This window comes from Alnus glutinosa, chromosome 2, assembly GCF_958979055.1.
Source record: "Alnus glutinosa chromosome 2, dhAlnGlut1.1, whole genome shotgun sequence".
Lineage (NCBI taxonomy): Eukaryota > Viridiplantae > Streptophyta > Magnoliopsida > Fagales > Betulaceae > Alnus > Alnus glutinosa.
In genome coordinates, this window is record NC_084887.1 from 35,772,053 (window position 1) to 35,798,915 (window position 26,863).

General features: G+C 36.6%; 3 protein-coding genes across 5 annotated transcripts; 2 read left to right on the top strand and 1 right to left on the bottom strand.

The window, feature by feature from the left end:
* Positions 1-330: 330 nt before the first annotated feature.
* LOC133859811 (DNA repair protein UVH3) lies at positions 331-12,256 on the bottom strand. 2 transcript variants are annotated; one of them, XM_062295350.1, is made up of 18 exons: positions 12,072-12,256; positions 11,741-11,991; positions 11,238-11,401; positions 11,026-11,146; positions 10,681-10,758; positions 10,299-10,465; positions 10,065-10,200; positions 8,558-8,635; positions 8,396-8,449; positions 7,168-7,352; positions 5,180-6,959; positions 4,242-4,436; positions 3,645-3,730; positions 3,082-3,379; positions 2,809-2,945; positions 2,357-2,441; positions 1,605-2,135; positions 331-1,370 (listed from the first exon to the last, which is right to left on the bottom strand). In XM_062295350.1, the coding sequence occupies exons 1-18, from the start codon at positions 12,157-12,159 to the stop codon at positions 660-662; spliced, it is 5,145 nt and encodes a 1,714-aa protein (XP_062151334.1). In that variant the 5' UTR covers positions 12,160-12,256; the 3' UTR covers positions 331-659. The 2 variants fall into 2 exon arrangements, with proteins under 2 accessions (XP_062151334.1, XP_062151335.1); XM_062295351.1 differs by lacking the exons at positions 10,681-10,758; positions 11,026-11,146; positions 11,238-11,401; positions 11,741-11,991; positions 12,072-12,256 and having other exon boundaries at positions 10,065-10,192; positions 10,299-10,438.
* Positions 12,257-13,869: 1,613 nt separating this feature from the next.
* Positions 13,870-16,572, top strand: LOC133859941 (probable inactive receptor kinase At2g26730). Its single transcript, XM_062295531.1, has 2 exons — positions 13,870-15,407; positions 15,855-16,572. Exons 1-2 carry the CDS (start codon positions 13,985-13,987, stop codon positions 16,400-16,402), a joined length of 1,971 nt encoding a protein of 656 aa, XP_062151515.1. The 5' UTR covers positions 13,870-13,984; the 3' UTR covers positions 16,403-16,572.
* Positions 16,573-21,758: 5,186 nt separating this feature from the next.
* Positions 21,759-26,002, top strand: LOC133859812 (RING-H2 finger protein ATL46). 2 transcript variants are annotated; one of them, XM_062295353.1, is made up of 2 exons: positions 21,759-23,532; positions 25,817-26,002. In XM_062295353.1, the coding sequence occupies exon 1, from the start codon at positions 22,346-22,348 to the stop codon at positions 23,528-23,530; it is 1,185 nt and encodes a 394-aa protein (XP_062151337.1). In that variant the 5' UTR covers positions 21,759-22,345; the 3' UTR covers positions 23,531-23,532; positions 25,817-26,002. The 2 variants fall into 2 exon arrangements, with proteins under 2 accessions (XP_062151337.1, XP_062151336.1); XM_062295352.1 differs by lacking the exon at positions 25,817-26,002 and adding an exon at positions 24,805-25,246.
* Positions 26,003-26,863: the final 861 nt, after the last annotated feature.

Sequence of the window (26,863 nt, forward strand, 5' to 3'; positions counted from 1 at the left end):
GATTTCTTTCTTAATTAAGACTTCAGTGCTCAAATGTTTAAAATATGACCATTAATCATGAATAATTTATTTGGATTTTGATTGCTTGAACAAAATTTTCTTTTAAATTGGATTTAAAGAACAACCCAATGTATTAAATTGACATATATTTCTTACAAATCAAATCTATTAAATTGATATCTATTCACAAATGCAGGTGAGAATCATGTGTGATCTAAGAACAAGTGTTGTGTGTGCTCAAAATTTAACTCAATTTAGAGAAAACTTGTCCTTGACATTTTATGCTTTGGCAAAACGTTGAACTTTGAACTGTGGAGCCATGAGCCAAAGTTTCAGTCCTGGAGAGATAACAAACTCTGAAAAAAATTGAAGATTGCTGGCGAGAATTGCAGATATACAAATCAAATGGATAGAGATGTGTGTTTTAATGTTTTGATCATTTGCTCCTTCTCGACTTACTGTATTGCACAAATGATAACCAGATCCACAGGAAGGCCCCTCACTATAACTGCATTTCTGATAAGTTCTTAAATTAAAACACTAAAAAGACAAAAAGGAGAGAGAGAGAGAGAGAGAGAGAGAGAGAGAGAGGGAGATGGTAACCTGTATACACCAAAAAAGAAAGAAAATAATGATATGGCATCCAGAATATACAGGTTTCAGCTCTTCCTCCGCTTTCTTCTCAGAAAAGGCATAGCACTTAGACCTCCTACAGAGGTCGTTCCAGTATCATCTTTAGTATTCTCCTGCAGAGACCCCTTTGAATTACCATCATTACTTGAAGTATTTAGATGGTCCACATTCAACGTGGTATCATAAGCGTCCATCTTCCCTCTATCTTGAAGTCCATTCAAGCCACCTTTAGGGACCAAGTTAGAATGAACTGAACCATCATCAATATCAGCTTCATCCAAGAAACCAGAGCGATGGGATAGGTCAGCATTTCCTGAGGCAGTAGCTGAAGCTGGGCCATAAGCTCCATCTTGGTCATCCTCTGGCTCACCTTCATCCAAGCAAAACCCACCTCCCATGTTGAGGTAATCCTTAGAAAACTCGGTCCCAAAAGAAGGATCGCCACACTGGCTCACATCTGGTTGACCAATTTCACATTTGTCAGTGCAAAAGCCACCTCCCATTTCAAGATAGTCACTATGCAAGCACTCCTCAAGAGCAGGATGTCCTGCATTATGCTGTTTCTTTTCATTATGAACAGCAGCTGCATCTCCGCATACAACCTGGGCCAAAGATATATCTTGCTCTACTGCCGCTTCATCCGCGAATTCTTTATCGCTTTTGTCTGATGATTTGTCCACATCGTCAACTTCAAAGTGATTCACAGTATAATTTACAGGCTTCCGAACTCGCGTTGACTGAAAGATAGAAGCAGGACAATAAACAGAAAGATGAATCATTGAAGTCGGGTAAGGGTGAGAAAGAAAAGGCAAACAAATTATTCTCTTCAATCACATACATATCTCAGATATCAATCTAAATTGAATGGTAAACCACGATGTGTAATCGAAAGAAGGCTTGTTGCCACATAATTCCATGATGATAATACGTCCTTGTATTATTAAAAGAGCAGAGAAAAGATTGTAGCTTACCCTTCGCATTTCGTCTGGCCCTTCTAACTTCTTCGCAAGAACTTCTTGCTCATCATCATCACTGTCACCACTAGTGCTTTCACATGGTTCAAAACCAGAACTTTTTCCCCTTCCTCTTCCTATTCCCCTGCCTCTCCCTCTTCCTCTGCTTCTTCCAGTCCCACGCGATGCTCTGTTGTGACTTCGCCTGCCTTGTGCCTCCATAGGTGGTTCTGTACTCTTCTCTATAGATGGAACAGGCTCTCCAGCATTCCTCCTTTTCCTTGAATGCTTAGGTGTTGATTTGTCCATATAGTTACTTTGGTTCCTAACATCATTCTCATCTAGTTTCTTTGAAGGTTTCTCTGAATTGTTATCAACCTGGCTTACTCTTCTTTTCTTTCTACTTTTGGAAACCTCTTGCAAGGGATCATCCATCAAATCCGAGGTTTGGTTTCCAGCGATTCCTTTAACGGCTTTATTAATTCTCTTACTACGAATTTTTGCAAATCGTTCATTGAAAGTGTAAAATGCTTCCAACCGCAATTGAGTCTTCATCAAACACGTAACAGATGTTATCAGCATTATTTTTCAAGATAAGAAAAATGATTAAAATCACAACCCAGGATGTTTGATAGCCAACTAAATAAAGCTTGCTCAGATTATATGCACCAAATAATTTTGATTTCAGGTGATGGTAGAGCCGAGACTGCCTGTGTGTGTGTGCATGCATGTGAAGGGGTGAGGGAAGAGAGGAAGTGCAAGCGCCTGACCTCGTGTTTGTCATACTCCTTCAGAACAGGTACTAGCAACCCATCCGCCTTCTGGGTAGCCCACCCAAACTTTTCCCAACACAATCTGTATAAAAAAAGAAAACTGAACATACTCCGATAGGAAACCAGTCCAACACCAGAAAGATAACTCCAAGTTTCACCAGGAATATGTTAAAGCCTGTCTACAAATTTTGACCACTTCCACAGACTATATATGATTTTTAAATATGATTTCCCCTTCAGACTAGTATATTAGCAGAAAACTTTAACAGGAAGACAGACATCTTCAATTCATGAGAACAGATAGATGTGAACGGTGACCCTAGATGGAAACCTCTAAAATCATGGTCAAGTTCGCATATTTTTTCTGTACTCGAAAGTGAGAATGATCATCATCTCAATAAAAGCTGGAATTCATACAACCTAGAAGTAAATTTCAAGATATAACTCACTTGCGAAGAACAAAATGATCTGGCTTTCCCCATGTAAATGTCTCAGTCGACTTGTCAACTTGTGGAGAAAAGTAAGCAGAGATAACCACTTCACTTGGAAAAGAAGAAGGGATATGCCAGTTCTTGCTCACATTTCTCTGTTAAACGGAGAAAAGAGATAATAACATTCAAAATGACAGAGCAATCACAAAGTGATTCTTCCATATATAATAATAATAAGAAGACAGTGAACATGATACTTTTTTTGATAAGTACAGTGAACATGATACTTACATGCTTATGCATAAAAATCTGCTTTATGTCGTGCATGTAAATTGCAGACTGCTTCTGTTCTTGAGCTTGGGAGATGTTTAGGTCAGATGCAGAGACTTCTTCTGTGCTACTTTTTGAGCAATTCAAACCGTTGTCACCAACTTTTGGTCCCCTTTTTTTGGCACTCGATCCTGTTTCTGCATCAAACTTTTTAAGGATGGTGGGATCTGGAGACTCAATCCACTCTCGGAATTTGCAGAGGCCGTCTTCCTCGGGAAATGCATTTACAACCTCAATAGCATTGACAATGCCAATCCCACTACATCCAAAATACAACCATTAATGTCTTAAGTTAGCAACCAAATTCAGCAACCTTTTGAATGCAAATAAGTAATTTAATTTCCACTATCATAAATGACAAGAAACGATAGCACAAGATCACAATAATGAGTTAATTCACAAAACAAATTTATATGCAGCAAAGAAAAATCAGACATATCTGTGGCAAGACCTGACTTTAGAGGTGCAATCACTAGCAAAAGTTCCTAATAGCTGAGGTAATCAGGCCTGCAACTCTTAGTTACCTGACACCTTCAGTATAATCACTTCCAAGAAGCAATGCCATCCGAATTAATTTTTCTCTTGTCAGGCCAAGCTCCTTCTCAATGTCCTGATATTAAAATGCATAAGCAATAGATACAAGCAAATTTCACTGCATAATTTAATTATTCTAAAAAAAGTGAAGAAAAAAAAGGTGGGTGGGGGAATGGAAAATACAAGGACCCTGAGTAACCGAATGGACCATTGGGAAGGGAAAGTGGGAACAAGAAATAAAGAACCCCAAGTTAATATCAAAGATGTTGTGCGCTCCAGTTGAAGAAAAAGATACTCAAAAGATACTTGATATATGCTTCTCGAAAAGCCAAATGAAACAAAAACATTTAAAAAAAAAAAAACATATAAGGAGATGGTAAATTTATTTAGGTTTTCTTTAACTCTTGTCTAACAAAACCTCACAAAGAAAACTGGAGAAAGGACAAAAAAAAAGGATAAGTTAAGATTACAAATTTTTAAAGTTCGAAAAAAAAAATAATAATTTATAAACTTTTCAAAATAATAAATATATTTGGGACAATAAATAGAACAGGAAGAAGAGCCATGCAGCTTGACCAAATTCATACCTTCATGAGATATGTCTCAACATATTTTCGGTCATCAAATATATTCTTGTAAACACTTCTGGCCCCAAACAAAAACACATCAGAGTCATCAGTCACAACACCATCAACAAGGTTTGCAAGTTCCATATAAGCGCATTGAGCTTCTGCTTCCATTGGTGCAATAATATACGGCAATCCAAACATTTGAAGTAATTCCTGTACATTCATCAAAATTATAACAGATTTATCTTTCTCCAGGAAAGACCATAACTCACTGAAAAAGAGAACATACAGAAAGCGAAAACAAAACACTCAAAATCAACTGCATGACAAAGTATTCATTTGACAAGTAACTCATACAATATTCACAAGTGATGGAAAGAAAATGTCATAATTTATAGCTTTCCAATTCATTTCAAGAAGTCAAAAATCAAATAGATGCATCAAGTGCAACAAAATCCACCTTCTTCAATTCAACCACATTAAAGAATCAATACACATTATAGAATAGACATAATAGGTATCATTTCTTTCCATAGATACAAAGTACAGAAAAATAACGACTTAAGCTCTTCCAAAGTCCACACACTCCTCAAAACCTATGTCATTCATTTCCTTCTATAGACACCACAAAAGGCATGAAGGCACCATCTTCCACACAACAGCACTTCGAGCGCTCCTGACAGTCCACCAACACGTATATGGAAAGTGAACTTATACTTCAAGATACAAAAAATGTATACAAAGCCTTTTATGAGCTGTATGCTGGCAATGAAGTTTTTTCACTACTGGATTTTATAAAGAGATCAGTGAATAGCAGATTTTGACAGAGTGATAATGCGGGTAAAAGCACAAAAAATGAAAGGCACTGCAAAAGATAGCAAATCAAGCCAGTCCAACCAATCAGTTAATCATAACCATATATATTATTCAAGCATGACAAAATCTAAGCCACGCACCTGGCATTCTGAAAACATCTCACTGCTGACAGATTCTGCATTACGCTCAAGCTTTCTCTGTTCATCTCCTAGATTCAAATATTCTTGATCGAGAATTAGCATTTCCTCATTCAAATTACCAATTAGCATTTCCTCATCCAAATTACCCTCTGTGACTTCGACCTGCAGATTTTCATTTCCCTCAAAGGGAGAATTGTCCTTGTTGTGCTTCCTTTCCTCAATATTATTGTCAATTTTTTTTTCAGCAGCCAAATTCTGCTGAAAATCAAGGTCATCTGTTGAGTCTTTTGTGGATAACTTCCTTAGAGGAAAGTTAGGGTTAATCATGTCAGTAAAACGATGGACAGATGCAGCTTTAGTATCATTGATCTTATCACCAATCTGAAAGTCATTGGTATTCACACCAGATATGGTATCAGAAATATGAGAATTACCCTCAGAACCATAGTTAGGAGAGTTAGATAAGCCAGAACCAACTCTAAAGGTATCCAATAGATGTTCTGTAATCACATGGACCTCCTCCTTTTCCAAAGGAATTACAGATTCAGCACATGGCATTTCTCTGTCCAAACTCCCACTTTCTCTTGCATCTTGCATTGATTGCCCAGAACATGAATAAGGGTATTTTTCATGTGGCTTATTTATCAGCACCCGCGTGTTATCAGAATTACATGCCACAGATGACATCAACTGCTGCCCAGAAGAATCAACAGTTTGTAACACAGTTACTCCAGCCACACTATCTGGCTTTTCAACTCCATCCACAATTTCACAAAATGACTCATTTTCTTGAGTACCATTCTGCCCTGGCAAAAGTTCCCCACCCATATTATTTTTCTGATCAAAGATTCCAATTTCTTTATGAACCTTTTCTCCATAATTCTTCTCATCTTGAGCTATTTCAATATTAGATTCCTTATCCCCTACATACTCGAGGCTTCTCCTTATTGCTTCCTCCAAATCAGCCTCTTCTTCCATATGACCTTTAGAAACTGCTCTCCCTGATTCTGCTTGGCACAAGGAGGTGCTTTTATGGAAGTCACAAACTTCTTCCTCCCATTCCACATCACTCTCATCACTCACGTTGCCTTCCTCAAGAGAGGGCTTAGTTTCAGCTCCTACATCACTATAGAGACTATTACCTTTCTCTTTGATGATTCCTTCCACCCAGTCACAGTGAAGATCAGAAGGTTGCTTCCTTGATGAGGCATTGTCAGTAGAAGAGATTTTTACTGGATTCCCTGCAACTAAATGAGCAAATAGATCGTCATCACCATCAAAACACTTGTTCTTCTCATCATCTTCAAAGGATATCTCCATGGAAGTGTCATTTTTTAACATGGACTCCTCATTTTTCTCATTCAAGTTAACAGATTCACTATTATCATCGTGTGAAGCTTGTACAGACTGGTTTTTACTAGGAAAACTTCTTGGGACACTAATTTCATTTCTGTCGAGCATGGTTTGAGTATTTGCAATGTTTTTTGCACTTGCGCTCTCCTGCTCAGTCTCTTTCATCAAATCCAAATTTCTTTGTATATCACGAGTCATACGGATCCCCATTGCTCTCACTCTACTGACTCGAACACGCCCCCTCTCATCCAAATATGTCTCGATATTGTCATCAAAAACCGTTCTAGATTCATCCAGGTCCGAACCAGTCATGGTATTGGACTTACTAGTAGATGCAACACCATTGATAGATTCTTGAGAAGGCATCTCTCTGTGTGTCTCTTGTGACTTATCTCCATTTCTCTGTGCTTTGGTAGATGTAAGTGCCCTGACATTTTGAGAATGTTAACGAAAATTATTAACCTATTAAATGAAAAAGAATCCTTTCCCCCTCCTGCACCGGGGAAGCTTTTAAAAAAAATGAAAAAGCCGCCTTACTAAAAAACAAACAGTAAATATTAGTTCAATTGTAAGTAGGCATGGGCTGTTTGTCATGCATAACTAACATACTAAACATTGAAAATAGAATCACTCACTGCTTATCACCAGTAAATGATGATGAGAAAATAAATTCTCTGTTCGCTTCGGAGGCAATCCGAGAAGTCTGTATACCTCCTACCCCCCTCCCTGAAGCAGATTTCTGCACTTCATCTATCTCTCGACGGAAAGCAACAGTTTTAAGATAAGCTTGTATTTGCAGCTCAGAGAACTTTGTAGGATCCTATATGTGCATGAAAAGAGCCAGTAAAAACATGGAATCCATAGGGTTCAAACAAAAGTGCAAAATTGAAACTAAGGAACCTCATTGATAGGGATATGCCAGCGATAATGATAGATCCCTTGAGATTATAGGGAGAGAATGCTAAATAATTACCCAAATCCTGGAAAACATTCCATATAGAAAAATTCTATAGCATAAATTGCCATATATGCTAAATAATGAAGTGAGCAGTGTACAGTCAACCCTACATGTAAACCAATGACCCACATGCTTTGATTCCATAATTCTGAAAAGAAAAAAAAAACGATTATCACCATCGCGTGTGTTATGTAAATGAAGAGTTCTGGTAATGAAAACACCAATTATTACATGGCTAATTAGATATATAAGTATTCATGGAATGCTTCTGAACTTACAACTCTTTCCCAAATGGATCACTCATATAGCATTCTAAATCTGTTCTTTTTTTCTTTTCTTTTTTTCAATAGTAAAATCAGAATGCTGAGCATTATCAACAACTTTAACCACTAGAATCTCATTACCGTCTAATTACTTTCTTTTATTTTTATTATCAAAAAAAGAAGAAGAAGAAGAATAAAGTCATTAGGAGTATCCCACTAGAAGCATGGCATTCTGGATCTGTTCTTTTTTCTCTTTCTTTTTTTAATACCAAAAGCAGAACACTGAGAACTATCGACATCTTTCACCACCTAGAATCTCATTTCCTGTCTAAAGAAGCAAACAGCTAAACCAAGAAACATAGCACAAGAAGTCATTTGGTGTATTCCAGTAGGAGCATTACTTCTTTCCACATACAGTTTTATCCTTAACTTCATACATCGATGACACCACTCCAGTACTTAAGTATCAGGTCATCCCAGCAATTCCATGTCATCATCATTTCTTACCTGAATAACATTCTCTCAGTTTTTAACAGCAGATAACATCTTTTAGTTAGTGATACGCAAGCCATATTTGCAACCTGGCATTTACTTCACATTAACATCAATTGGTAATACACGTTAAGGCATTCCAGAACCAACCTTCTTGACTTTCTGATACTTTTGTCTGTTTTCCGCAATTAATCTTTCTCTCATCTACGAAGGACATCAATAACAAACATCAGAATAAAATGGATGTTAAGGAGGAATAGCCAAAATGCCCAAGCTGAGAAAAATCCATAAGCAATATATGTGGGCACTTACATGAACAAGAAGATCAAGTTGCATTGATGGAGGCAAAGCAGCCAATACGTTTGGATCAAATTCACCATTCATTGCAGGCTGCAAAATTGATTAGATGCTATAACCAACATATATTTAACACAGACCAATAATTCAGTGTTTCAATAGAAAAAAGTAACACTGAGGTCTAAACCTCAACCCCAAAGAGAGCCTTTATTTCCCAAACCAACCATATTAGCACTTGGGCCATGTTTGTGTAACAGGTACGCTAATAGCATGATTGTATCATATTACTATACAGTCCCTCCCAATGTTTGGTTCGTACAAAATTCATGCCCACACCTATTGACTAGTGTATCCAATACCTCCAAAATGGGGTCAAAACCAATACCCACCAAGGAGGTATGATAATCTCATTCCCATTCGCTCCCCATTCATGAAGGAGAAAAAGAAACTAAATTCAAACCATCAGAAACACAATCAATACAACAGTCACAAAGCCACCTTGCTGCATCCATCATTAACTCTCATCACTTTTCTCTGTAGCTATTGTTCATGATTAAAATGCTGAAGGCTAGCAACTTAATCCCTCCTAAAACCCTACTTACGTGGTGAAGCAGCACTGATGACCATACAAAAATCATCTAACAGCCATTTTTCAAGCTAAAAATCAGGAAAATACTAATACTTTGTTCACTTCCATCACCATAAGAGATTACAGTGAGAGGAGTATTTATTGCGAATCCCATTCCCATTACTTGGTTCAACCAAAGATGCATATGGAAATCACATGGATCTTCCCATTTTGGATACTTACTTTCTAAACACAGTATCTAGAGTGAAGAACTTGAAATGACACTGAGGGAACAGGGAGCCCAATCCCATTCCACCTTTCCTGGCAATCAAATGCAGTCTTATTTTTCAAGATTGAACCAGTAAAACGAAACCGTCAATACAGATATCCTTAGCATTTTAAACAGCTTCAAACTTATTTCGAGTCATCCATGAGGCTATTTTTTACCATAACACCGTTTTTTACAGGCTTATAGAATCTAATAAGCATGTTAAACTAGTTCAACCTAACTGTTAAGAGTCCCACATTACCAAGGTATGCCTGGGTTGTGAGCTTTATAAGCCTTGAGCAAACTTCTTCCCTTAAGGTGCCTTTTGTGGAAGAGTAATGCTCAATGAACTTTATCATGGTATTAGAACTTCAGGGCTTTGGACAATGTTGGGCCTTCCCTCCCGTTGTACACGTGTTTGGACAACATATAGTGCCAAACGTAAGGGGGCGTGTTAAAAGTTTCACATTGCCAAGATATGCATGGGTTGTGGGCTTTATAAGCCTTGAACAAACCTCTTCTCTTAAGGTGCCTTTTGTGGAAGAGTAAGGCTCAATGGACTTTATCACTAACAACCCCCTTAAACATACTTAGTATGTCATCAATTTTTTGATAAGTACATAGTATGTCGCCAACTATAATGACAAAAGATAATGACTCCAAATCTCTACATAGCACAAACTTACCAGCATCATCTCTTCATCTTCATCTTCATCTTCATATTCTTCGCCAACCTCCTCCTCAGAAGATAAATGAGCAACAGATTTAGATGCACTGTTAGCTAACCTCCCATTTTCCTCTGCCAAAATAGAAGCTGCCAACCTAAACTTACTCATCAGAATCAATCATAATTCTTTTCTTCTTTTTTTAACCATGTAGTTGAAATACCATTGTAAACTACAACTTTGTAAGCAGCTTACATTTCATCTAGTTTTTCCTGAATGTCACTCCTTGATACCAGATCATCACCATTTGAACTACAACCAAACATGTCAGTTTCATCTGACAAATTCTTTTTACCCTTAGCATCATCATCCTGCAACTGTCTCTGGTTCTCAACATCCGCCGCCAACTTCTTTCCCTTGAGCTGTTACACAACAGAATTGAATCAAACAAAAAGACTGTACATTAAAACAGAGACACTGGCTAGGTTGATGGAAAAAAAAATCCATTATTCTGTATAATTTATCAAAACAATATATAGGGTGACCTAAAATCCTAGGAAAACTACATCATAATGAAGAAAAAGCTACAGAAATTGACCTGATAAGTACCCATCACTCTGTATATAAGGGCACTAACCTGAGCAAGAAGATTGCGCTGCATCGACTCAGGCAAAGCAGCTAATACAGCTGGATCAACTTCGCCATGCTCTGCAGGCTGCAAAATAAATTGAATGCAATAACCCCTAATTATTTAGAACATAGGTCAAGAAGTGAACATGAGCATTAATTAACACCAAGACTTAACAGCTCACAACCCAAAGAAATATGGTCTTTCCCAATTTTGGGTGTTAAGTTAGCCCCCCTGACATCATAAAAACCAACTATTCCTAATTAATTTCCCATGATGAACTCGTATAACAAACCATTCAACCATCATAGGCAATATAGGCAATATCTACATTGACCATAAAGATAAAATTACCAGTATCATCTCTTCCTCTTCGTTGTCATCCTCCTCCTCAGAAGGTATAGCAACAGCAGAAGATGTTGATGCCTTGTTAGTGAACCTCCCATCTTCCTCTGCCTGAATAGATGCTGCCAACCTGAATTAACTCATTCAAACAGTCGATGAAACCTATCAGACCACATAGTTGAAAGATAGCCTCATAACCACAAATGGAGTGTGCAGCTTACATTTCATCTAGTTTCTCCTGATTGGAACTCTTTAAAATCATATCCTCCCCTTCTAACCGATTCCCCACCATGTTGGTTTGATCTGACAAAATCTTGGCATCAGTACTCTTTTGCTTCTGCTTCTCAATATCCTTTGCCAGTTCTTTCAGCTTCATTGCCTTAAGCTGTTAACAAGAATTAAAACTAACACTATACACTCACGCCAATAGCCAATATATATCATATGAAATACACCGTCAAATTGTAACTCATTCAAAACTAACTAGAGTTTTCCTCTGTTTAATCAACCCAGATTCTAAAAATGAAACTCTCAGGCTCAGTCAATATTTTATTTTTCAAAAAACCAGAACAACATAAAAATTAGACCATAAAACCAAGTTCAGTTTCGTTTCCCTAATTCTCCTAAACAAAACACTCGACCACATAATGCCCATTGCAAAACGCAAAAGTCAACTTCAACATCCAAAACCTACAAGATTTCTTTACTACAAGCACTCACAGACCTGATTGAGAAGCAACTTCTCGGCAGTCTTGCGGACCTTGGCCTGAGCGTTGTCGCGCTGTCGGCGGCGGGCGATGACAGTGCGGCGCTTAAGGGCGGGGGTGGCGCCGTCGAAGACGAAGACGGGCTTGGTCCTGAGGAACAAGAGCTTGCAGATCCGGCGGAAGAAGCCGAGCAAGTGCGCGTTCCGTACCATCTCGCCCTTCTCGTCCCGCATCGCCTTCATGAACTGCACCATCCAAATGCTCGCATCTGCAAAGAGAATTTGGAGTTTTGGTTGAGAAATGAGGGGTTCGGGTTAGGATTAGGGTTAGGGATTAGAGTGGTAGTACCGATGGCGAGCTTTTTTCCGGCCAGGGTTTCGACGGACACGCGGCGGCCGACGGGAGCCAGTAGCTCCCACAGACCGTGCACTCCCATTTTGGAATCCTCCTGCTCACGCCTACGACGCTTTCTGATTTTTCAGTTATTGCATTGCCGCCAAGACTTGTTAGAAGACGACGATCGTAAAAACGACGTCGTAGGAACACATATTGACTGCACCGCAATCAAAAGCGGTTTTGTTAGGAAAAAAAAACTATTTTAAGAACTTATTGGAAATAAAAATTTCTAATAGTGTATGAAATTTTTTAAGACATGATTTCACATTTTCTAGCACAATTAAATCGTACTTTCAATCCATAATTATTCGTTTAAATTCACGATCTCGTACGGAATCCTACACTAAAAGCTCGATTTCCATTGAAACTGTTACATAGCTAAATTGATTAATGTTACACCTTAAAATCTTTTACAACTTGTTATAAGTCTTGTAATTGGCATATATCAGTACGTAATTGAAGCCACATTAGACACTAATTTTTTTTTTTTTTTTTTTTAACGTTCTCCAACACATGTCAACAAGTTATAAAATAATTAGATAGTATATTCAAAAAAAAATCATTTAGAACAAAAGAAATCGTGGAAAGCCCAAAAAAGAAGGGTTAATTATCTTTTTTTCCTAAACTATCACTCATTTACACATTGTCCCATACACTACCTACCACTTGTCATACTCAACCCTCCTTAAATTACTGTTTTCTTAAAAATAAATAAATTCCGCGTTAGTCAAAACCGTTAAAATGATGAAAAATATCTAAATATAGAAACTAAATTTACTTAAAGTTTAAAAACTAGAAAAATAAAATAAAATAAAGCCACCAAAAGGACAAAAAAAACAATTATTTTAGGGTATTTTTGTCTAAAAAACGTAAATTTCGTTTGATTTAATGACCTTGACTAAGATAAGGTTTTTTTTTATTTATTTATTTATTTGTTGCGCCAAAAAATGATAGTTTAAGGCGGTTGAGCATGATAGGTGACGGTTCATATGGCAATATGTAAATGTGGTAGTTTAGGAAGGGAAAAGTTAATTAACCCAAAAAAAAAAAAAAAAAATTAGGGAGATGCACTCACCACAACTGTACTTCAAGACTCTAGTGCCAATCAAATTTTGGACCAGACAAAACTTGTTTCAGAAGGGTGATAGAAAGCAGCAAAGCTCTGTCAGGAGATGATGCATAATTTTTGGGTCATGGAAATTTTGAACTTTTATGTATCGCTAATATATTTCTCTTGCTGCAGTATTTAATTCAGAGTTCCAATAGTAAATGTATGGATTATTTGCTCTAGACTAGTTCAGGAATGAAAAGCATGTGGAGACAAGGATAAGAATCTACTTTAGGGATATATGCTGGTCTCACTTGTAGCCCATGAGATGCTTTGAATTTTTCTGAACTCATTCTTCCTTAAAGCCAGGGTTGTGAAGTCGTTGTGATGGCCTCTTTGATCTGTAGGTAATGACAGCTTAAGGGTTTTGAAAGCCATAGGAGACCCAATCATTACTTAAACTGTTTAAACTGCAGATAGAAAAATTACAAAGAATAACATTTGTTTTGTACATTCCACATTGTCCTTCTCTTCAGTCTGGATTTTATCAGTTGGATCATGCCTGATCATATCTTGCCTGGATGATAGTAACTTAAAGCAGCTAGTTGGTGCTAGGGAGACCTCTCATTGTTAGCCTACTGTTTCAGAAATGACAGCTACCATTGTAAAAGAAACGACATTGTAGTTTCAACCTTTTGTAGCTGCCGGCTCTGCATTTCAAATTTTAGTTCAAGTCAAATGCCCCATTATTGGCTCCATTAAAATATTAAATTTTCATTGTAGAATCAGCCAATTAGCTTGTTAACTAATTCCGGCAATGACCTGGGACATTGGAATTTTCTCCTTGTTCCACAATCCCAACCATTTCAACCATGACCATATTTACAGCTCCAAGTTTTCCAAACAAGGCCATTCTCTAGACACAATGAATCGAGTTTCCATCTGGGTGATCTTCATTTCCTTGTTTCTCCTCCTCCACAAGACAAATTCTGTAGAGGAGGTGGTCAGAAACTCACTTATAAGCTTTCTTACAAAACTCTCTAACTATAATGGCCAACCTGATCTCATTTTAGGCTGGAACTCAAGCCTTGATCCTTGCAAGGACAACTGGCATGGTGTTCGCTGCAATCGTTTTAATATTTCTGTGACAAAGTTAGTTCTTGACAGGCTAAATCTCAGTGGAACTCTTGATGCCACTTCTCTTTGTGGCGGGCGGCTTGCTGCATCTCTTACTGCTCTTTTTCTTGGTGGCAACAACATTGGTGGAGAAATCCCAGCTGAGATTTCAAAATGCAAGCAACTCGCTTTCATAGAAGTAAGCGGAAACCAATTCTATGGAAACCTTCCCAGCTCGCTTGCCATGTTAGGTAATCTGAAAAGACTTGATATTTCAAACAACAAGTTCTCTGGTAACTTGCCAGAGTTGTCCAGGATTTCAGGTCTGACAATGTTCCTCGCTCAAAACAACCAGCTGAGCGGGGAGATACCCAAGTTTGACTTCTCCAATCTTGACCAATTCAACGTTTCCAACAACAACTTCAGCGGCCTTATTCCAGACGGTGGCAGCAGTTTCCCTGCAAGCAGCTTCTTGGGAAATCCTGGACTATGTGGAGATCCATTGCCAAATAAATGTTCATCTCTCCCAGTGACAGTGGGTAACGAGTCAAAGGGTGTCTCAAAAGATCAGATTCTTATGTACTCAGGCTATGGTGCATTGGCCTTGATTTTTCTCATGTTCATTATTTTCAAGCTGTACAAAAGAAAAAAGAGAGAAGAGAGGGTTGAGGCGGCAAAGAAGGTGGCAGCAATTGATGATGATAGTATGAGTATCAGCAAGCATATGACTGCATCAAGTGAGTACAAATCAGGTGTGAGCAGGTCAGAATATATGGAAATTTCAGCTGAAAGTCAGATGGTTTCCACCTCGCTGATTGTCCTTGAGAGCCCTGTGGTCAATGGACTGAAATTTGAGGACTTGCTCAGTGCTCCAGCAGAGTTGCTTGGAAGAGGAAAGCATGGTACCCTTTATAAGGTCATGTTTGAGAATGGGATAATCCTGGTCGTCAAAAGGATTAAGGATTGGGCAATCTCAAGCACTGAGTTTAAGCAGAGGATGCAGAGGATGGGCCAAGTGAAGCATCCAAATGTTCTGCCAGCTCTTGCCTTTTATTGTTCCACGGATGAGAAGCTTTTGGTCTATGAATATCAGCCCAATGGAAGTCTATTCGGGCTTCTCCACGGTAAATATCACACTCGCAATATCTTGCTGTGTCTTTTTATTTATGTTAACTACCTAATTAATACAGAATGCTGCTGCTGTAATGTACCACAACTTTTATAGAACATATTCTTCCTTCAGACAATTTCATGGAACATAAACAAGTAAAAACACCCTTCTATACCTCGAGGTCTTGTGTTCGAGTCCGAACTTAAGCGATACTTGTGGTTTGCGGGCAATTGCAGGTATCCAGGGTTTACTCTGTAGATGTGGGTCCAAAAGGCCCTGCTTTAGAGAGTTTCCACGTTATTAAAAAAAAAAAAAAAGAAAAAGAAAAAAAAAAGGCCCTTTTAGTAATACAGAAGAAGGGGGGTCAGTGTCCTTTTGATATCAGATTGCAGAATAACACCTTTATAGTACTATACATTTTGTGTTGAAGGCTTCTGAGGTACTACATGTTATATTTCAGGAACCACCATGAGCCAAGCATTTGATTGGACAAGCAGAATTGGTGTTGCAGCAAGCATTTCTGAGGCATTAGCCTTCATGCATCAGGAACTAAAAGACGATGGGATTGCTCATGGTAACTTGAAATCCAGCAACATCTTGATGAATAAGAATATGGAGCCTTTCATTAGTGAATATGGTCTTATGTCTGTGGACAGTCAATATGGCTCATCTCTTACTGGGAGCAGAGCACCTAGAGCCTTCAAAGGGGACATTTATGGACTTGGTGTCATTCTTCTCGAGCTACTTACTGGAAAGATGGCGCAGAACAATGGAGTTGGCCTGGCAGATTGGGTTCTCTCAGTTGTTCGAGAGGAGTGGACTGCTGAAGTCTTTGACAAGTCCCTAATTTCAGAAGGCGCAAGTGAGGAGAGGCTGCTAAACTTGCTGCAGGTGGCCATTAAATGTGTTAACAATCCGCCTGACGCAAGGCCAAGCATAAACCAAGTTGCTACCATGATTAACACACTAAAAGATGAAGAAGATAGATCCATGTCTTTTGAACAATGACGGGAGTAATCTCTTGCGGCCCAAGTTATAAAGCATTAGAAGAAACTTGCCAGAAGAAGCAATATTTTGTTCTTTTCAACCAATAATTGAAAGATCACATTTTGATCCCTTTTATTAATGCCTGCAATTTCTTATATCTTAAGAATAATGTTGTAAAATCTCTTTTATCATATTCCACTAGGAAAATGCTCGAAGTATTACAACTTTTATTACAAAGTTATTTACAAACCAGTGTGAAAGTCATTTACGAAATATGCTCCTCGAAAATTGCATGTTCAAACTTTTGCAGCTTAAGAGTATTGAAATCTTAGGTCCTTTCTTATGCTAATTCAATATTTATTACCTTTACTAATTAAAGCATTAAAGCATCCTTTCAATAACATTTAATGAGGAAGTATGATTTTTGGATAAATTAAAATTTCCATAATCATTAAACAAAAAACCATGTTACCATAACTTGGAAAAGAACTCAAGTCAACAGGAATTTTCAGAAACATTTGAAAATGTTTGAGGTTCTTGGTTTTGTAAATGACACCAAGCATGAGCATGGATCAAAAAATATGAAGCAATTTCAAAGGATTAAGGAGTGCTTAAAATTCTATGCTTGATTAAGTTGCAGAATGAGAGAAATGAAGAACATTATTGGAATTTTTTTTTAGGACACAATAGAGAAGCCGAGCATCTTTGGGAGGATGAGGCTCATTAGAGCCGGCAGGCCTTTGTTTTTTCAGTTTGGAAGAAGGACATGTTCTTATCTTGCTGACGCTATTGGCAACATTTTCAACATCTAATATTTACAGTCGTCATGCTTTCTTCTTTTTGAAATGGTAGCATTGGTGGGCATCGGTTTTACTATTGTCTTGTTTAAGGAGATGCCCGGAATGCTGGGAATAAATATGCATTTTATATTTTAAGTTGTTTAATTGATAATATATTTAAAAATAGTAAAAAATTCAAACTTAATAAAAAAAAAAAGATAATAAATTTGAGATGTGCGGACGTGCAGTAGCTGCCACTAGTCTAAGTACAACCTAGTAAGCTATTGCCATTTGTCAATGGTAGAAAGAATGATTGATAAGAACAAGTAAATTTGTGTGGTGAAACTTTTGAATGAGAACTTTTAGGCTTTGATTTGGAAGCCACTTGTCAGAATGGTAGGTTGTTATTTTTTAAAATTGGTAAAAAATATTAGATGTGATATAAAGTAAAAAAATTTTGTACAGAAAAGTGAAAAAATTTAGTATTTTAGTGAATTTTTTATTTAAATTATAATAAAAAAATTATTGATATAATATAAAAAATGAAAAAAAAAATGTGAATGTTTTGATGTTGATTGTTATTGAAAAATGTAAAAATGTGAAAAAAAATATATATGAATAGTAGAAAAACACTATTCTGGCATGGCAAGTCACTTGCCAAACACGGCCTTAGTACTTGGATTTTTAGCTATTTCAATTTAGTTTTAAAGTTTTTAATTTTGATAATTAAGTTCATAATTTTTTTTTCTAATTATAAATAAGCTTTTCTATCAATTATAATTACTTAACAGCATGTTACGTGAAACTAATTAATTAATATTACGTGACACTCGTTTGCCAAATATCGTTCCTATATAGTAAGTTGTCACTAAAGTGACAACAAATATTGTCGCAATTATCGCACCAAGGACACTAATCAGCTAATAATTAATATTACATGTTGCTGCTTAAAGTACATTATGCACGTAAATTGGCATCTCGTCGCTAATATTATATTGTCAATGACGACTATGTGATCACAAAGGGTTGTCACTTTTATCTTCCACCAATAAAATATTGTTACAGGGTATTACGATTGTTGTCGCTAGTAATGTACACATTTAATATGAGCCCGTACCTAGATTTTCTTAACTATTTGCAAAAGAAAACATTGAAAAATTCTCAAGATTGACAAAAATCTTTAAAATATGGCCTGAATCAAAAGCCACCAAAGAGATTAATTAGAGTGGTAGTGATCGACCAAATGAGAAGAGTTTCCTTATTGGTCTCCAACTAAAGTGTGAATATATGGGGTCTGAAAGTGGTAGGAGGGTGGCATCAATTAGCTAGGAATGAACACCATGAATTGTGGTGATTATAGCTTATGGAGCCAACTTGTTTAGTTTGTCTATGACTAGAATCATTACACTCACTGTATGTCTTGTAACCTTGTAATGATGAAAACTAGCCAGAAATCAAACTAGTAATAAAATCACCATTAATTCTCGATCTCCATGATAATGACCTTCATGCAGCTAGCTACATCGATCGAGCTATTTGTTAGCGATCGATCGATCGGTCGATGCAGGTGGAAGAGGCAATGACTAATTAGCTTTTCTCTTTCGGTAATCAGGAAAGATATATATTAAACTAGGAAATTAAGAAATTAACGAGTTGTAGGAACAACGTGGGAAAAAATTGAAGGAACAACCTTAAATACTTCCGTACATCTTCCCAACATCCACCTGCAATCAGAGATAAGGATAGTAGTGGAAAAGACTTGATAGAGCCAGATCAGTGACGTAGTGGAAGTGATTGAAAAACTCTTCGATGCACACACGTTGATAATGACAACAAATTGAGATATTATTGATGTAAAAAAATTAAAAAAAAAAAAAAAAAAAAGAATTATGGTCTACACGTAAAAAAACAGGTATAATAATTGATCATAAAAAAAAAAAAAAAATTATTAAAGTTGTATAAAAATTGTACAACAATCATTTCTCTTAATTAATATGGCTTAAATTGATCTTTAGGATGGGATTATGATCGTTTATAATTATTTATTCGAATTTAAAAGAATTTGGACAGGTGATTGTGAGAGACTACTTATGAGATTCATTTTATCACATAAAAATTGGGTTGTTTAATCACTTATCCAACCATGTGGGTCTCTCACAATCATTTATCTGAATTCTCTTAAATTCAAACATATAATTGTAAACGATCATAATCCGACGAGATTTTATTCACGACATACATACAACGTTGAAATCTGACAACATTTTAACGTTCGACATTGATCCTCTATGGCATTTCATTACATCATCCTTCCCATAAGAACTTGGCCGCTAGTTCAAACTTTTTGTTTCCTTTACCTTTTGTGGATGTCTAACCTAATAACCATCCCACATGAAGTATCAAGACAATGTTATAAGCACATAAAAATAATTAATGTACAAAATGTGCAGCGACAAAGTTTTAAAGTTACCTTAAGCCAGACGTGAAGTCAGGAATTTTTGTGTGGGGTGCCAAACTTTTTTTTTTTTTTTTTTTTTTAACAAAAAAAGAAAAAATGGAGGGGAGAAAATAATTTTTGAGCATCTACCTTTTGTCATATTTGCTCAAGCGAATTAAAAAACCAGCAATAAAAAGTCAAAAACAAATAATTTATTATTTATAATAAAATACTGAACACTTTAATTCATGTCTAATTAAACCATATGCAACATGCATCATCCATGTGTGCCACACTTTAATTATTAAGAGCTGCATGCACCAGCAAGAAATATAGAAGGTAATCTTTTAGAATTAGTCAGGCATGGCAAATCACCATCAATTTAATGGTAATTATCTTAATTAACAATAGAAATGATTAAGATGAGAAACAAATCTGCCCTTGTGGAGGGTTAACTACGGAAGCAGTTGTCATCGACCCTACCTAATCAATGGCCACCTGTCCTCTTCCTTGCTAATTATCTTCCTTAAACTTGCAACTAATATGTAATTGTCATCCTTAAAAGTCTTCACCTAATTGACTTTAGACTCAAGACAAAAAGAGGCATTTAGATGTTCATCCTTTGAAGTCACGGCCAAATATCCCACAAATACAAGTAATATATATCTTAAATAAAAAGTACAATTTTAAATTAAATCACATAACATCAATCGTTTAGAATTATATTCTAAAAAATTACGATTTAAAAAGTAAATAATTTATTATGTTTTTCGCATAATTTTAAAGACTAAACTACGATTTTAAAAGTTAAATTATAATTTTATCAAACGCTTGACTATATTTTTAAAAATTACACTTTTAAATTATATATTTTAAAAATCGTTATTTTTAAATCTCAAATGAACTATGAATCGGCCCCAATGCACTCAACAAATTAAATTTAAATGTGAAAAAGAAGAGTTTGATTTGGAAGCAACCAGAACCGCAAAAGATAAGACAAAGCAGAAGATTAATAAATACTTGTTTGAATTAGAATTGGTTCCCATTGCAAGTCTTCTGCACAATTGGAGCTTTCAGTTGATTGAGACTGACATAACGGCTTCTGTTCTCCTACTTTTTTGTATTCTTGCTTTTTTCTTCCACTCGCCAAAGAAAGTCTGACAATTTCCAGGACAGGGGTTCCACTAATTTGTTGATTAGATTAATAACAATTTAAGCATGTTTGCCAAAGAATTCATATAAAATTTATTTGACCAAATAAAAATTAGATTGTTTAATCACTTATTTGATTAGGTGGATTTCAAAAGTAGTCTCTCACAATCACCTACTCAAATTTGTTCAAATTCGAACAAATAATTATAAAATATCCTGATGCAGAACTCAATTGTTCAAGCAATTTAGACATCAAATTATTAGAAATCTAGCAATTCCAATCCAAATTTCCGAGTAGAGCACACAAAGTATATATTGACCGAATTAAATGCATCTAGTAATCACATGTTTTAAGAACAGATGCTTAATAGACTGAATTTGAAAAAAATTTCTCCAACTCAATTTAGAAAAATTCTTTGTCCGAATCAAAATGCCTCATTATCCTGTATCATCAAATCAAAAGGATGTTGGAAAGAAGAAAGGATGGTTGTAGATCACTGATGTCGAATTCACGGAAAAAAAAAATGTACAAATAATACTACTCTTCACAACTATTTTACATTAGATTGCTTGTTTTAAACGATTTTTCTTTTAAGATTTTTTTAAGTGGTTGACATGAAAATTAGTTAAGACAAGCTACATCAACAGTATAATAAATGTGTGTAAAGAGGATATACCCCACAAACATTTTTCATAGTACGTACATATAATGTGGAGTTCGTGTTCATGATTTTTCAGCACTTGATTACGTTCTAAAGTATAAAGATGAGCCATCTAATTCTCTACCCTGCACCCTAATCCACTGAAACACTTTCTCTTGCAGCCCAGAACCAGAAGAGGAGTGGAAGTTGCTTTTGAAATGAGCCCAGGCCCACCTTGAACCCCTCATTTGAGAGTTGAGATTTGAGATTGGCGCTTTGTTGCTTATGGTTGACCGTAACACTCTCACGCGCTCTTCGCGGCACGTGGAGCAAAAATCTAGCGTCTCTTTTTGGCATCCTTTACATCTCTCTTTGGTAACTATGCCGCTGCCACCATTCTGGCTTCCTTTGGTTGTGTTCTACCAGAAACTTAGAGAGAGAGAGAGAGAGAGAGGGAGGGAGAATTTTTTTTCTTTTTGGGTCAGAGAGCGACCCATTTCACTTTCCTCTTCTTTGTGCTATATAAGTGACTCAAAAAAGCCTGTGTCTTTAGGGTTTTCTGCTGGAAGAGGATCATTATTCTCTAGAGCTTTTTGATAATACATAAATGGTGGACTCCCCAGAATCAAGTTTGGTAAGCTCCAGATTTTTATCATATATTCTATGCCAGCTTCTATCTTATTATTGTTCAATCAGTGACTTCACTTTCATTGCGAATCATGTATAATTTTTTTTCTTTCTTTTAAAGAAAGAAAGAAAGAAAAAAAAAAGCATCTGAAAGCGCTGCACAACCAGTAGCTACTACCTTCAACTATCTTAAATCTGAGCGCAAAAGCTGTAGTCTTTAAAGGGGCGTTGCATCAATGACAAGGAAGCAGCGTTTGATTTTAGCTTTGGTAGTTTCGCAATGAGTTTGGTCTGTGTTTGAATAGAAAGAGTTAGGATTTGCCTTTACATGTTCTCTGAGTGTGCCCATATGATCTGTGGGATGTCGGAGTACAAAGAGCAGAAGTGGTTTTTGAAGCATACTCATTTGAAGATGTCTTCGATTCAGCATCAACTACAGCTAAAAGATGGTTATTTGAGCTACCCACCTCCTGTTTCTCCTTCATCCTCATCTCCATATACTAGTACTTTTCATAAAGAATCAACCCCTTCATCATCTGGTACTAAAATAAGCCCAGCTCTTCTTTTCATTATAGTAATTCTGGCTGTACTATTTTTCATCTCTGGTCTACTCCACCTTCTTGTTAGATTTCTCGTAAAGCACCCATCTTCCTCTGCATCTAGTCGATCTAACAGATACCCAGAAATTTCTAGCTCTGATACTCTCCAGAGACAGCTGCAACAACTCTTCCATCTCCATGACTCTGGTCTAGATCAAGCTTTTATAGATGCTCTTCCTGTTTTCCAGTATAAAGAGATAGTGGGTCTCAAGGAGCCATTTGACTGTGCCGTTTGTCTGTGTGAATTTTCTGAAAAGGACAAGCTCAGATTGCTTCCCATGTGTAGCCATGCTTTCCATATCAATTGTATAGACACTTGGCTCTTATCAAATTCAACATGTCCTCTTTGCAGAGGGACCCTCTTCACTCCCGGATTTTCCATTGAAAACCCAATTTTTGATTTTGATGATTTAAGAGAAGAAGATGGTTGTACTGGTGATGGGCAAAATCGGTTCACTTCTAGTCAGAAAACAGTCGAAATGGAAGAAATTGTAATTGAGAAGGGGGGTTTCCCAGTGAGACTTGGTAAATTCAGAAAGCCAAATGTTGAAGCAGGGGAGTTTGAAGGGGGAGAGACCAGTAGCAGTAATTTAGATGCAAGAAGATGTTTCTCTATGGGATCATATCAGTACGTACTTGGCAACTCAGAACTCCGGGTTGCCTTGTACCATGATGAACAAGGGCACGACATAAAGCTCGCAAAAGGGATAGAACATAATGGGAATTCCTCGGTTGATGGAGATGTGGAAGGGAAGAAGATTGGTACTGTGACTAAAGGTGAGAGCTATTCTGTTTCCAAGATCTGGCAGTGGTCAAAGAAAGGCAAATTTTCAAGCTCTTCAGATGTCCAGATGGGCATGCCACCTTCTCTTAATATGGAATTGCCATGGATGAATAAACCACAAGGGACATGAAGGTATTTGTATGATTGTTTTCTTGATCTATATTTCATCCATCGATTAAAACTTGTTATGCTTGAGCTAGTCTTACTGAAAAGTTTTCAAGATGCTAATTCACCAATTATCCTAAATGGTTGTGGCATACTCTGATTCTACAGCATCTTTTTTGTTTTGAAACCCGAAAATTACATCTCTTGTTTCATGGGGCTTTTTTCTTATTTTGGAATGTGACAGTAGAGGATGTGTTTAGATGACCCCCAGTTGGGATGAGGCTTTGATGAACACATGATGTCTCGTGTCTTATAATAGAGAATATTTATATGATTTTTTTGTTTGCCTTTGTAAAAATGATTCAAGAGCCAACCTTGTGGAACCCGTCTTAGTGGGAGAAATCTGAATCATTTGCTAGTTCAATGGTTATATCATCCATGAATATGGGTGTAGAAGCGTAGGCACCCGATTTGTTGAATAAAACTCCATTTCGTAGCTGGCTTGGAATGCCTATTGGCTAATAAAGGAACTTCATCTTAACATGTTTTTTTTTTCTTCATAATTTCTTATCAATTTTACCATCTAAATAGTTTCATTTTACATCTCAACCTTGCTTCACAAGATCACATAACATATTGTGACGCTACTTTGAAGCATAAAATTTTCTTAAGAGGACTTAAATTCCCAACCTTTCACTAGACACTCCTCTGTGTTCTCCATTCAAATTTATTGTCTAGCTATCAAACATTTGTGTGCTCAGCCTATGAATTCTCTATCTCTCTCAAGCTACCAGAAGTATTCACACTCGGCTAGCTAAAGGTTATTTTGGCTAGCCGTGAGGCAAATTTGGGCGAAAATGTTGGTGCATCCGACTAGCTATTTTAAACCAAAAATTGGTGAGCTGCCTCATCAATACTATAGTTTACCAAACGTAAAATATACTAGAGGTATCAAATTTTTTACGAAGAGATTATCAAAATGATGTGGAACTTATGCATTGGTACTCGTAATATTTCTTTTTATTGATTGTTTTGATCATTCCAATGAATAAGTTTTATATCATCTTTGGTATTTATCTCTTGATAAAAAATTTGGTACCCCTAACATTTCTCATTAAAATAAAAATAAATAAATAAAGAGAAAATTTGTTGAGCAAGTTTAAAGGGGACAAGTGCTCTTGCTTTCTTGCCTTTTGAGGCATTGGGTTTTTTTTTTTAATCTCCTTTTATTTTTCATTAACCCTTTTGGGATGATGTGTACATAATCTTTTGCGCTGAGGGATCTCTGAAAATCGGCAGTTGGACAGTGGTGGTGGGATCCATGAAAGCTGTGTGACAGAATCTTTCATTCTTGTTATATGAGACCTTTGATTCAGAAATTGGCTGGACTGGCATTGCTGTGGGGTCCTACTTTGCTCTTCCCATGTGGCCTTGTTGAAATAAATTTTCCATGTATTCCTCATTTGATTTCAAATGTGCTGATTATCAATGGGTCTCAAGTTTAGCAACCTGGGAAAGTGTCTCTTCAGTGGATTAATATAAGAAACAGTCAAATGAGATTTGAAAAAGGGCAAAAAGAACAGACAGAAAAAGAGAAAGCTGTACCAAAAGATAAAAACAAAAGATGAGATTAAGAAAAGGGTTGGGATTCTGACGCTCCCTTTGGCCATTGTGGTTGCTATAATATTTCTCTTTCTTGTTTTCTTTCATGGTTTTCTGAAATAATACCAAGTTCTTATTTTGGAGTGTGTGGTCCGTGCAATATGTAGATAATAGATATCATATTACCAAACGCACCAATGGAGTGCCAAGTACAATCTCGTGGGAATGATATTATTTGTCTTTTTCATCCTCCAATAGAAAATGCAGCACGCTCACCAACCAATATTGATTAAACTCTACCAAGGGGCCCTGCATTCCTCCTGTTTAATTAAACTACACTAATTAAACCCTCACCAACCAGCATTACTTAAAACTACACTGTGGAGGCTCCACAATTTTGCTGTGTAAGATTTTTCATTTTGGGATTTTATGCTATTAGATTGTTTGAATTTTATATAAATTTAGACAGTTTAAGAGAAGGAATTGTGGGACTTACTTCTTGGGCATATTGGATTAAGTTGAAGGCCAACAAAGCCCGCTTAGAAAATTTGGTCATTTATGTATTGTTACCAAACGAATGAATAAGAATGATCATTCCATTCCAACTTCTTGTATTGCTAGTAATACTCATTCATTTTTTCAAGTAATTATCATTATAGTGTACCAAACGTGCCTTAAAGCAAGAGCTAGTTGGTATCTTTTTGTGCAGCCATGCGCACATGCCTCTGTCTTTCAACATTCTTTAGATTCATGTTGTGTTCGTGAATTATTGGGAAGAATGAAGATGATCACATGACATAGCTGCTGCATTGCCACAAGTTCAACATATTTCACAATCCATTGAACTATCGTGGGACCAAATTGTTTAGCTTGCTTATCTCCATCTCCTCCAACATTATCGATAAATACGTGAAGGGCTGTTTTGGGGGGGATGAACTGTGAAGGAAATGGAAGAGTGGTCATGAATGCCCTGCCAAAAGTTGAGAATGAAAGAAAATGATGACAAGGGAGAAAGGCCCAGAAGTAGTCCATCCACAGCCACAGCCACAGCCACAGCCGAGTGGTTGTGAAGCTCAAAAAGAGGCCTTTCACAGCAAAAGTTGCGTTGAATTTTGCATGATACAAGGAGCAGCAGTACTGCACGTTTGTTAGTGCCAAGACCACTCAAGCTGGAGAAGGTAAGAATGTGGGAATTGGGATCTGCATCTGTAATGGAATATCAACTAATTGGATTTGGTGCGTGTCCTATTCCCGTAAACAAAGAACATAAGCTGAAAGTGTCACGTGTTCTTAATTACTAATGTAATACCTTAATTTGTATTCTATGCGTTATATTTCATGCGTTTCAAACACAAATTTTATTAGTTTGCAACTCCTAATTCATTACTATGATAGGAGATTGCTTTTTTTTTTTTAAATAAAAAAAAAATACCAAGATCCTCATTACAACAATTCATCTACACCACAATTAGACTGATTAGCGTCCAAATATCACCTTTTTTTTTTTTTTTTTTTTTAAATGACAAGGTTTTTATCCCGACCACTCCTTCGATACGTTCACCCCCACCACACACTTTGGAGAATTATCAAATCACTTGTAGACCATGAAAATAAGCGTGAGGTGACCCAAGTATTACTTGTCATAGGGATTCACATCCTACTTCCTAGGAATTGTAGGGGTTTACAACTTTTAATAATAAATGGCTCCAAATAAGCCACTTTATCTAAAAAGAAAGAGAAAAAAAGAAGAAGGTAG